The sequence below is a fragment of the Aythya fuligula genome, chromosome 1 (assembly GCF_009819795.1).
Source record: "Aythya fuligula isolate bAytFul2 chromosome 1, bAytFul2.pri, whole genome shotgun sequence".
NCBI lineage: Eukaryota > Metazoa > Chordata > Aves > Anseriformes > Anatidae > Aythya > Aythya fuligula.
Window position 1 is genome coordinate 195,789,150 of NC_045559.1, and position 12,213 is coordinate 195,801,362.

Here is a 12,213-nt window from a genome sequence, read left to right on the forward strand (position 1 = left end):
TCCAGGGGGTCCTGCTCGGCAGGGGTTGGACTGGGGGGTCCCCAGAGGTCCCTTCCGACCCCGGCCATTTTGGGATTTTTGCTCTTCCAGTCTGTGCCTGTCACCTCTCATCTTCTCGTCCTCACCCCTGAGAGGAGCCTCCCCCTTCCTCGCCCCCCTCGGGTATTTATGCTCGCTAATACCCCCCCTACACACACCTCTCAGCCTCTCCTGCCCCTGGAGGTGCCCCAAGCCCCCAGCCAACCCAGCACCGTGAGCATTTCCCCCAGCCCAAGTGTTTCATCTCTACCACCACATCTCAAATTGTTTTTTGCAGAAGTCATCTTTAACAACCCCTAACCTTCCTAATCCCAAGCTTTGCCCCCTCCTTTATATTTTTCCTTTTTTATTTTTTATTTTATTTTAGCCTCAGTAAGCTCTGAGCCCCTCAGCCCAGGAGTTACAGAGGGGGCCATCAGCCCCCTAACGAGCCACCTCCTCTGCTCTGCACCTGGCTCTGCCCCAGCCCGTGCTGCTCCAGCCCAAAGGCACAAACTGTTCCCTTCTCCACTCTCTCCTTATAAAACCGCTGTGCTATCTGCTTTCAATTGTCCTTTCTATTTTTCCAAGCCCCGATCCAAGGAAATCATTCCTCTTATGGAAACTGTTCTGCAACTCTGATTTCCTTTCTTCTGATTTCTGGGCTGTCCTTCAGCTATGGCATCCTTTCCTCGGACTCACACCATATTCAAGATGCAGGTGCCCCAGACATTTATATCGTGGCACCAGGGTGTTTTCGTGTTTCCTCTGCTCTTAATTCCTAATGATTGCTGATACACAGATGCCTGTGCATATAATGATGTATATAGGGCTAGGACTGTGTTTTCCACAAGTGCTATCGACCGGTGCAGTTGTTATCACTCAGCAGCACAAGGTTCTTTTGTAGTTTTTTACACTCAATAACATTTTTTCTTGCTAGGTACACTTACATTTGTCACTAAACTCAGTAAGCCTTTTGTCACATCCCTTACAGAAAGCAGTGAATAGCAGGGGTCCTTCCAGCACCCCATGAGTGACTTCCACCATGAAATGTGGTTCCTTATTCCCATCTTCTAACCAGTTATTTAGCCTCCTTCCTCTTATCCCAGTGATTTCATTTCTTTAAGGAATTTTTACCATGGATTTCTCAAATGTCTTATGGAGGTGTAAGCAGGCTACATTCATGCAGGTGTCCTATGTGCTCTTGGAGGCTTTCAAAAACCTAATTAAAGTACAATTGCTTTAAAAAAAAATAATAAAAAATAAATAAAAATAAAATGATTCATTCTGCCATGGTCTGTTCTGTTCCTTTGGCCACTCTTCTGTCTTCAAGAGCAGTTTCTGCCAGCTTGTGCTATGTCGGTGCCAGGGCTGCACATTCCTCACCTCCTAGATTCTGGGGAGTTTTTCAAGGCTGGGACTGTGTTTGTCACCTACCAAGCTCTTGGTGCTGGGGCAGTTCCAAAGATTTTGGACTACGTAATCCAGACATTCAATCCTCAAGGGCCTGTGGCCCTGGATGCATAGTTCTGGTGACTTGTTCCTGTTGTCATCTCATCATTTGGTTGCTTTGCTCTGTGCTCCCACTGGTGCTTCAGTCCAGCACGGATTACGTCCTTTGTTGCAGGTGTTTTCCACAGCTCCATGATGTGGGGCATGGCTGGACCTGAGCTGCCTGCTCCAGGCAGGCAGGTAATGCAAAACACCACGCTTCACGCTCCCTATGATGCCTTCTGCTTTCTGCGTCTGCCTGCCTCACCTGGGCAAGCCACGGTGACGTCCCAAGGCCTTGGGGACCTCTGGAGGCCTCATTCTTGTTTCTCAGCTGCCCTCCAGCTGAGAAGTGTGCTGGGTGAAAGAAACTGTGCCAGAAGGTTTGTACAAATAACCAGATCTTTATTATCTTTGTCATCACTTTGGCTGGTTACTATGGACAGAATATATTTACGGTTCTGTTTCTAAAAAGTCAGACACGCCAGCTACTCTAAAAGAGAAAGTACCGAATAACTTCCTTTATTAATCATGTATGTTTAAGGGAAAGGCTTTAATTTGTATGTATACAGAGAGGAAACGTTCTGTGCAGTGGTTTTGGACAGAACAGAAAAACCTCAATATCAATGTTTACAAAACAGAAAGATCACAGGATTTAGGGGATCTATTTGTCAGCTCAAAGAGGAGATTTAGTAAATGAATGTGGAAGTGTTTATTGCTATAGTATAGCTCCTATTTGGGCTCAGTCCTGCAGTTCTACCTCATGTGTGTGCTCTTAAATAACTGGGGAAAACAAGCAATCAGGAAATAACCAAGAAGCACCCAAGAAACTTCTACGTATCAGCTACCTGGACATGGATCCGGGACACTGCTAGGCTGCAGTAAGAGGGACGGGCAGCCAAGTTCCCTAGATTTAAACATACTTCAAAATATAGAGCTGGGAAAAATATAATAAAAAAGTACAGCAACCTGGATTTACATTCAAAATCCAACTTGGATAAACAGTTTCACAGATGTGTTAGTTCTGGAGCTCCTCTGCAAGAGCTGTAGCTGACAGGAGCAGCTGGATGGCAAGAGTGAGCGCTGTCTAATTAATTAAACATGAACTATAAACATTCAAGTATCACTAGACATGGCCTGATTCTGTCCTTCTTCCCTGCAGATCACAGACATCAGCCTCCTGCTGGTTTCATTAAAATTAGGGGGTGAGGTGCTGCTTGGTGCAAAGAAGAGTTAAAGAATCAGGACGACCACACGGAGCAGCAATTACAAAGTCTAATAACTTTCTGGGAGGTTGCTCAGGGCTAGGTTTTTAAAGGGATTAACAAAAACTGTAACAGCTGCTGAGCTCTGTCAGGTGCTAAAGTATATTGGTCAGTACCTAGGTGCCTTTAAAAACCTGTCCCCAGGGTAGTTTCCTCATTTAACAGGGTGGGGAGAAAAAAAGAGAAAAAAAAAAAAAAAGGGGGGGGGGGAGAATTGGTTAAATGTCAGTGAATCACTGAGCCAGACTCTGGTGTAAGCCTGGATTCCCTTCAGGACACTGCGGGGACTTCCAGACTTACACATGTGCCTTCAGGAGCCAGCACGCTAAGACAGTTCCCGATGTTTTTTGGAGTATTTGGTGCAACCCCTGTGCTTCTGCAAAGGGTGCACGGGTGCAATCCTGCCCACTCCTTCCTCCAGAGATGAAATCCCCTTGTAGCCAGAGCGTTGGCCAAGAGGTTTGGGCTCGGGCAAAGCTCAGCTGAGAGACAGCAGGATGGCAATGGTGGTGGGTGGCTCTTGGATCCCTGCCCGGCAGCTCGCGTTCGCTGTTGTGAGTGCTGGCTACGGGATGGGGCTGTCGGCGTGGGTCTTGCTCCAGGTGCAGCAGCAGCACGTCGTGAAATCCGGCACAACTCCGTGAACGATGCTAAAGTTGGGGCTTACAGGGAGTCTGCTAGAAACGCGCTTTTGTCATGCAGAGGCTGGTACTGGATCCTGCTTCCTTGGCGGGTGGTGAGGCAGAAGAAGGTCAGTGTGGTGAGCAGCAGAACAAGTCCAACAAAAACAAAAGCTGCGAACATCAGGCTGGCTGCTCCAGGATTCAGGATTTTGCCCCAGAGAGTGCCCTCTTGGCTGTTATAATCTGCCAAAAGAGAAGTAGCTCATGAGGAATCTGCACGTGAGCCTGAAAAGTTTAAAACTATATGTTAAAAAAAAGCATACCCTTTGCTGTGGTCCTGTTTTCTGCAGTGGTGGTACCATAAGCTACAGTTGTGACTGCTCCTTCTGAAGGGGCTTCCCGTTCTGTGCAGACAGGGAAAAAAATTAGTTAAGCCAAAATCCTTAAAAGAAAAAAAAAAAAAAAAAAAAAAAAAAAAAAAAAAAAAAAAAAAAACACTGGAAAATTAGCACTTTTTTTTTTTTCTTAGTTCCTCCTACCTCAGTAACCTGAACAGAAATCCTGATTGCATCAGCACGGTTATAAATAGATTGCTCCAGGCAGCTCCATGGGCAAAGTCCCCCTCCTCTACAGGGATCTATTACTTCACTTTTGCATTTGCTTGTTCATTTGAAGAAGCCAGAAGGAATAATGTGGTAGAAAATAAATACACCTTGCCCAAGGAAGGAGGATTTTGACTACATTTGGTATTACATTTACCCTCCTACCACGCCAGGACTGTGCAGCCCCTGCAGAAATGTGTGGCATGCACAGATTGTGCTGGCCCAGGCAGGAGATGCCAGACCCAGGTGTTTGGTGACATTTTGTGATGTGCAGAGGCTCACAAAACACTTCTGACTTCACTCACAGGTGGTAGAAGGGACCAGCATCTCTCAAAATATTTGCCAATATTACTTAGTCAAGGGAACAGCTCTTTCTTGGGCAGGATGAACCCCATTTTCTGGAGCACCTCGTATCCCAGCTGGTCCCTGCCTGTGCAGGAAGGAGCATGAATATCCCTGAGAGCAGGCAGTGACTGGAGGAAGGAATCAGCCATAGCAGCTACAGGCCAAAAAAGAGCTTTCTGCACCACTTGTGAATGTCCACAGGCCACCACTGTCTTAGGTGATGCTCTTGTGAAGCACCACCTGTTTCCAAGTTGCAGAGCAGAGCCAATGCTCCTGTCCCTGCCGTGCCCTCAGGGCATCCCTAGATGATGCTGGCTGCCCAGGGCAGCAGGCAGTGATTCCTAGGTGCTTCCCACCAGCTGGCATTAGCTGTCTTACTTCCCTTCCTTTCATCCAAACTGCTGCAATACGCCCTCAGAGTCCCAGGACGGATTTCTGCTACTTCACCTGATTTATTGATGGTGTAGGTCGTTTCCATGCCAGCATGGATGTGGTCGGCTACGTGGCAATGCAGGAGCCACGTCCCAGGGTTTTCTGCCACCAGCTCAACTGTTTGGAATGTCCCAGGAAACAGGTCATACACGTCTCCTCTGTGGTCCTTATCTGTCTGTGGCAAGGCAAAATCAGCTTCGTAAGGGTCTTGCCTTACTGCACTCAAATACCCCACCCCCGGCACTGAAATATTCCAGTCTGACTTTTTGCTCCTTGAGGCAGATTAAATGCTCCTTGTTATATGCTTCTAGTGTGTCCCACAGAGAGAAACTAAGGCCTGTGCACAGCCTCCATTTAATCAATTAATTAACCACAGGAGACTCCTCCTAGGGACTTAGGGTGCTGGTTGAGCACAGGTGTCACTTTGAAAGACAGATTTTTCAGGTAGTCTTACCAGTGTCAAGCTGTCACAACATCAAACCAGTCTGTAAGCGGGCATAACTCTGGTTTCCTCCCTCTATCTTCCCTTATAGCCATGGGAAAATAAGTATTTTAACCTACCTGACCTCTAAAAGTGACATTTGTTCAGGTTCTATAACAGAACATGAGTGGTAGAAGCTTTGCAAGGATCCCCTTCATTTCATGTCTCCTTCACATGCAAACCTCCCCCTGATCTCAGCATCAGCCCAGGACTGTATGTCCAAGCTGCAAAAATAGGCTAGAACTTGGACTTCTTTTTTTGAAGAAATTTCCCATCACACTGTAAAAGTTTTACTTTGATTCATTTTACCTTGAAGATGAAGGTCTGTGCGTGGAAGTGCACTGTATGTATATCCACTTCATTGCCCATTCCTATCAAGTACCAGTTCGTTGTATCGCCTTCGTTCATTGTTAGGCCCAGCAGACTGTTATAAATCTTCCCGTTGATTGCTGGAAGAATGACAAAATTGGTCTGATTAATATCTGGCCATGGCATGGGTGACGATAACCTTCAGGCAAGAAGAACAGGTGACTGGGACATGTGGCAAGGCAAGGGCTCTCTGTAGTGACTGCAGAGAGACAGCCACATTTTTGTTTCAGTCTCCAAACAGTTTGTCATCTAAGGGTACAGCAGCAACCACTTAGCTGTCTTGTGAAGCACTGGGTAAGGTTTTCACTTGGTGGGATCAGACTCCTAAACAAACAGGATTTTGGCTGAGGAGCTACATGGGAAAAGAGGGAAGAGTTGTTGCCTCAAACGAGTAGAAATCTGGAGAAGCAGAAGTTTGCTTTGCCAGGGCCATTCCTGTCCCCATTTGTTCTGGCCTGTTTGGCTCCTGGGCTGGTTGCTACTACATCCACGTTTTTCAAATGTCATCCTTGTGCTCCTACAAAGTGAGCCAACAAGGAAGGCAGCTCCCAAACATCAAGGGAAGTCTGGCAAGGCAGCCTTTCCCCATGAGGTTAAGGTTGAATTAGCTTGTCACAAAAATATCTTGGCTGGACCTCACGAAATCTTTTTGTTTCCAGTTGCTGCAGTTTATAAAGATGTCATGTGGGTGGGTAATTGCAGGCCAAGTCAATGTCTTCCTAAAAGGGCTGTGAAAAATAAACCTCTGTCCTCTTGGCTGCTGCCACCTAGTCCTACATACCATGCTTGCTGTTGCCTTCTACAAAGTCCTTAGTGGAATTAAAATCATCAGGGTTCTTATGAAGGTATGTTTCAATGTTTTCTTTCAAATACCAGGATTTGTTTTCATCAAACACCATAAACAGGAGAGTAAATTCGCGATTAATGTCTTTCCTCAAACCATTTTCATCCAAAATTCCTTTTCTGCAAACTACAAGAGGCCCAATGAGACCACTGTATGTGTCCTGAAATGAAATAAATATTTATATTACAGATGTTCTAGTTCATCCAGTTATGAAAAAAGTACAGATAATCTACATATTAAATAAAGATGAAATATTTCATTACTATATTATCATATTATCATACTATTGTTACTACATCTGATTAGATATATCTTTCTTTGGACATAATACTCCCAGAATTTAATGTCCCCGTGTTAATGTACCAAAGTAATGTTTTGTCTTCACCCAAAAATCCCTTCAACTATTCTTTAAGAAGAATCACATTACCATAGTGCATCCCTAGGATTTTAGTAGATCAAATTACCCAAGTATATGCAACTGTTACCAAAGGCAACAAAACATCTAGCTCGGTAAAACCTTCCTCAAGCCCATGGTCCTTGCAGAAATGAGAAGCAGGATGCTTTATATTATGCAAGATAGCATACTTTATCTGAAACTATCTAATCTTTATTGACCATTTCTTGATTACCTTTACAAAATTTACTGTTGAATAGTAAACCCAAGTGATACAGTTTGGATCTGTTTTGCCAGGACCGGATCGCTCTGGAACGTTCCACCTGTAGGTGTTTATTTCCCCTGGGGAAAAAAAAAAAAAAAAAAAAAAAAAAAAAGAAAGAAAGAAAGAAAAAAAGTTTTACCAAGAACAGCTGAGTATTAGAGGCTTTGAGCAGTATGTAACTGAGACCCACTACCCTCCTCGTCAAAAAATGATCTGCATCAAAGCTATCTGTGGAAGCACGCAGGAATGGCATGCGGATGTGTTTCTGCATTCCAGGAGGTCGGAAAGGTTCCAGTGGTGTAAAGGAAGGCAGATATCACCTGTGAAAGGAGATCTGCAGATGGTGCTGTAACCGGTGGCAAGGGGGAGCAGAGATTCCCTGACCTCTAATTCTAAAAAAGAAACAATTTGATGGGGAAATTATGTGCTTGGGTGAGAAACAGCTCTCTATATTGAACACAAACACACCTACACTCAGATGAACTGTCTGTGCTGTGTTTCCCCATTTTTAAATGAATAATTATTTATTTGCTGGTGCTCCAGCAAAAAAGGCAAGAGGCCAAGAATTGGTCAACACCTTGTCCTTCCAAGTGCTGGACAAATGCTGAACCAGACAGTCTGTCTCTTCCCCAGATTTATTCCAGGGTGACAAAACCTGATAACACCTGGTAATGTGATACAAGTCAGGGGAAAAAAAAAGGAAATCCTGGAACTGTTGACTGTGGTCTTGGTACTGCCATAACCCAAAAGCTGCCAATGGCTGTGAGCATTGGAGCAAAGCAGTTTTCAAGCTTAAATGGCTGTGAATTGTCTGAGCTAGCTTTGTATCACTGAGCCACTGCACAGTTTTGGCGGTTCATGCAATAGTGGGTGTTACAGTATGGCAATAACTAAAAAAAAAAAAAAAAAAAAAAAAAAAAAAAAAAAAAAAGATGACGCTCAAATATCATATTATATAGCATGAGTCTCATGTAAATGATGCAATACCACTTAATCTTACAAGCACCTTCTGCACATTACAGCATGGGTTTATTGACCTCACAGAGATCAAAAAGGCTTTTAAGGCACAAGACTACAGTAGTAGGACAGCAAACACCAACAAGAAACCCATCAGTCTCAGAGGCATTCTTGCCCTGGAGACATACACCAGGAAATAATTTGTCATCCACTTTTATCTAACCTACGTGCCATCTTGCCTTTTTTTGAGGGGCTGATGTGAAAAGAGCCAGGCCATGGTCCAGTGCAACTTCCTGGTTCCTTACTCCTCCCTTTGGGATATTTGGAGGCTGTAGGGAGAGAGATCTCCACTCTACTTAAAACCCAAGGTACTTCAGATGGCATCAATGTTCAATCTTTGAAATGCAAGTGAAGTGTGTCCCATGAAAGGACTGATAAAAAAAGATGAAAACGGATGTTTTCTCCCTTTTTTCTCCTGGTTAAATAGAGGAGTAGAGGGAACAAAAAGAGGGGAGGGGACAAAGCTCTGGCAGCTGAGAACTGTTTGTGGCTTAGGCGCCCAGGGGCCTACTCCCTGCACCTCTTTACTGCCCTACACAGTCTCATTAGGAGCTGGCAGCACTTTGGGGAACACAAGGGTAGTAGGACATCAATCTGAGCAATGACAGCTTCGCGATTTAGTAGGACTGGATGGGATCTGGTGAGCTGGGCCCCGGTGAGCAGTCAGCATGGCCTGGTGGAGGCAGCCAGCGAGGCCCTCTAGGTGCTGGGGGAAGCAAAGTACCCAAGCATTTTTCTGGTTTTGAGGGATTTGTTCTCCTTGTTGACTGTTACTTTCAAGCGCCTAATGAGCCTTCTCTAGTTTATGCCAAGCCTGCTCCCGTGTGGGCACAGCAGACATTACAGCAGCGAACCCAGCATTGCACCTCCACCATCGACTAGTTGGGTGTACAGTAAGGAAGAGGAAGAGTTAACATTGCTGACTGCAACTATCCCCAAGTTCCCATTTTTAAAACTTTGTTAGAGCATCGCTCTTGATTTAAACGCTGGTTTAGGCTTCACCTGGCCGTGATTTTGGGCCTGCTTCTGCATCTTTGGAGGTTGTCCAGTGATGCTACATTCCTGCTTCTACCCCTGATAGGAACAAAGGCTCGTTCTTTGCCCCAACATGCTCACTTGATCAAGAACCAACATGCACAGCAACACAGAGAATCATATCTGAATAAACGTTGAGAGTATTATGCCTGGGAGAACATATAGGTATGAATAAGCTTGAAAGAGGGAACATCATTCCTGTGTTAAAATACTTTTATATACGGCCTTTGTAGCTCAAAGAAAAAAAATATGAGCAGCCTTACCTGGGAGGGTAATTGGTGTCTCAGGTTGTTCTTCACAACCCACTTCTTCTACACCGTGTGCACTCACTGAATAAGGCCTGCTGGCTTTGTTCTTAAACACGATCAGCACAGAGTCACCAACCTCGGCATGGAGTAATGGCCCTAAATTAAAGCAGAAGACGCTGGTGATTAATGCTGCTCTTCTGAATTTCAACAATCTTCCAATGGCTTTGGCCTCGGAAAGGAGCCATGGGCTCCCTCAAAACCTTCAGGCTGCTCTGACTTTCAGCAAAGCAATCAAAACCAATCTGCTATCTCAGCTGATGAAAAATTACATATATATACATACACCTTTTTTCTTTTTTGCTAATCAGAATAACTGTTCATTCTGGAAATAGGTCTCTGGACAGCTTGTTTCAGCTTGTTTTTCAGGAAAACTTTTGTGAATATTTTATATATCTTTACGAATTGTGTTTCCTAAAGTGGTAATAGCATTCCCCTCCCCCCCCCCCCCCGAAATATTAAACTATTTTTTTCAGTATTGTACCAGGGAGTGCCGACTATTTTATGATCAGTTCTTGCCTACTTCTCATCCTATAAAAACCAGGAGCTGATGCTTATTTTATGACATATATAAAATTTTGTCTTGTGCAATTTCAGGTACCAATCTAGCCCCTTAATACTGAGTTAATCTACCTACAAAATCTTCCCCCGTACCACATGGTTTGATGTTAAAGTGAATCCTGGAAGTTTGATTTTTGAATCCTCCCTGTTAGTGCTCCTTCAGAAACTCCTTATTCCATGTTAGGGAATAAATTATCTCATCTGAAAACCATCTTTACACGCAGCAGTTATACGGACTGGTTGTAAAACCACTGATCGCCTGGAATAGGTATCAGCGTCACCTCTTTTCTTTATTAACAAAGCTGTAAAATCTTTATTTTGGAAATCAATCCTCTCATTTATTATGCTCAGCCTGTGAGCCATGAGAACTACTTGCCCAGGATTTCCAGGTGTTCCTCCTCCTCTGTCCGCACTTTGCGCTGCGTAAAGTTGCCATTCGTGTACTCCCTGTAAACCACCTTCTTGTATTTTGTACCAATTAGGTCTTCACCTTGGCTCAGAAAAATGTGCCCGTAACTGCAAAATAAAAAGGCAAAAATTAAAAGTGCCAAACCTTATGTATCTAAAAGCTAGTAAATGTTGTGTTATTCATAGTAGGTGTGACAAGAATATACAGCTTGGTCCAACGTGGTGATTGAGGGGAAGCCCTACGTGCTGCAAGAGGTTTTATACAGCAAGTAATAGCAGTGATAATCCTCAATAAATGCACACTGTCTTCAAACAAGTACAGCTGGGGATATATTGTACTCATCACAAACATCTGGGGAAACAAATCCTTCAGCAGAGCTGACAGACCAGAAATGAGGTTCAAGCTACGTGTGACTTTGGCCAGTGCTTCCTCCACCCCAGTAAAAGACTCTATCTTTCCCTGCAGACCTGAATCCTGTTACCACGATGCCTGCTTTCACTGGCTTGGATATTAGTCTTATCGTGGATATGATGTGCCAGCAGAGGACACTCGCAACTTCTCCTCTGAGCTCGCTACCTCCTTGCTGCCCTTCTCCAAGCTCCCCCTGGCAGCAGAGTTGCAAGGCTGGCTCACAACATACAAAACACAAGCAACAAGCACCCAGGAGTACAGCTCACTCTAGTGAAATACTGTGTGTACAGCAGCAGCCTTTTGACAGTGATGTTTTCTGACAGTTAATATTTTCTTTAGGCACTCCTCTCTCTCTTCAGGTGTATTTTCTGTTGATTCCACCATACTCGTGCTTTTTTTACAGGGTACAGCTTCCCAGCCACAATTTCCAGGTTGTTGTTTTTTGTTTGTTTGTTTGTATTTAAAATATGTTCCTTTCTCCTTTATTTATGTATTTATCTACTTATTTATTTATTTCACCAAATAGTGGTCTCACAGACCACTGGATCACATGTCTTCTGCACACTTTCTGTTCCTTAGCACAGAGCAGTATAGATGTGGCTCACTCAAGGCTGTTACCACAGATGGATTTAGGGACTTGGAAGCCTTCCGTGGTTCAACAGCATGATGAGACAGAGACAAAAACATTTGCATATGCTGTCTAGTCTGCTCTGAGAGGTTATCATTTTATAAATATGTTTACCTCTCTAAGAGTGCCTCCTAAGAAGTACTAGGCTGGCTTCATGAAAGGAGACATCTATGCCCCTCCTCCACCACAACTGGGCCCCACACCCAGCAGCCTTTTTTTGCTTCGCGTACCTTTCCTCATTGCTGCTGATGTTGTAAATATTTGGTTCTGAGCTCTTATTTGAGGCATAGTCCCACTCCACCTCCTCTGCTGCGATGTAGAAGATCCTCATGGTGTTGTGCTGCTGCTGGGCTCGGGTGGCATTGCGGCAGCTGCTGACCTCGTAGAGGTGTTTCATCCCCCCGACAAAATGATCAAAAGTCCTGCAAACCACCTTGAATGTGCCTAGAAATGAAAGCTCTTGAGATGTAAGTAATTCTGGAAAATAAACAAGCAGGCTGGAAAATTAGGTCCTGCGCCTTGTACATCATTGCTTTGTCTTCCAAAAAAAACACCCTAGTCTGTGGTGCTGTATGGAAATCCAGTCAAGGGGGTGTTCATATCATCCAGAGCCCATTGGCTTTGAAAAAACTAAGAGGACTGAAAGGGAAACCAGTTGGCAAGATGGATACACACCAGTCATCTCCTTTAGGTGCCATGTGCTCCATGGCAGCAAGAC

The 12,213-nt window shown here is 44.4% G+C and overlaps 1 protein-coding gene across 1 annotated transcript in view; it reads right to left on the reverse strand.

Moving 5' to 3' along the window:
- Positions 1-3,437: 3,437 nt before the first annotated feature.
- The window catches only part of HEPHL1 (hephaestin like 1), a 32,297-nt gene continuing 23,521 nt past the window's right edge, over positions 3,438-12,213 (reverse strand). Inside the window, exons 12-20 of the mRNA XM_032203457.1 lie at positions 11,726-11,939; positions 10,424-10,563; positions 9,445-9,585; positions 7,100-7,206; positions 6,408-6,630; positions 5,567-5,706; positions 4,792-4,951; positions 3,721-3,801; positions 3,438-3,640 (exon numbers count right to left, since the gene is read on the reverse strand). Of these exons, the coding sequence (XP_032059348.1) occupies positions 3,438-3,640; positions 3,721-3,801; positions 4,792-4,951; positions 5,567-5,706; positions 6,408-6,630; positions 7,100-7,206; positions 9,445-9,585; positions 10,424-10,563; positions 11,726-11,939 (1,409 nt within the window). The remainder of the gene's footprint in view (positions 3,641-3,720; positions 3,802-4,791; positions 4,952-5,566; positions 5,707-6,407; positions 6,631-7,099; positions 7,207-9,444; positions 9,586-10,423; positions 10,564-11,725; positions 11,940-12,213) is intronic.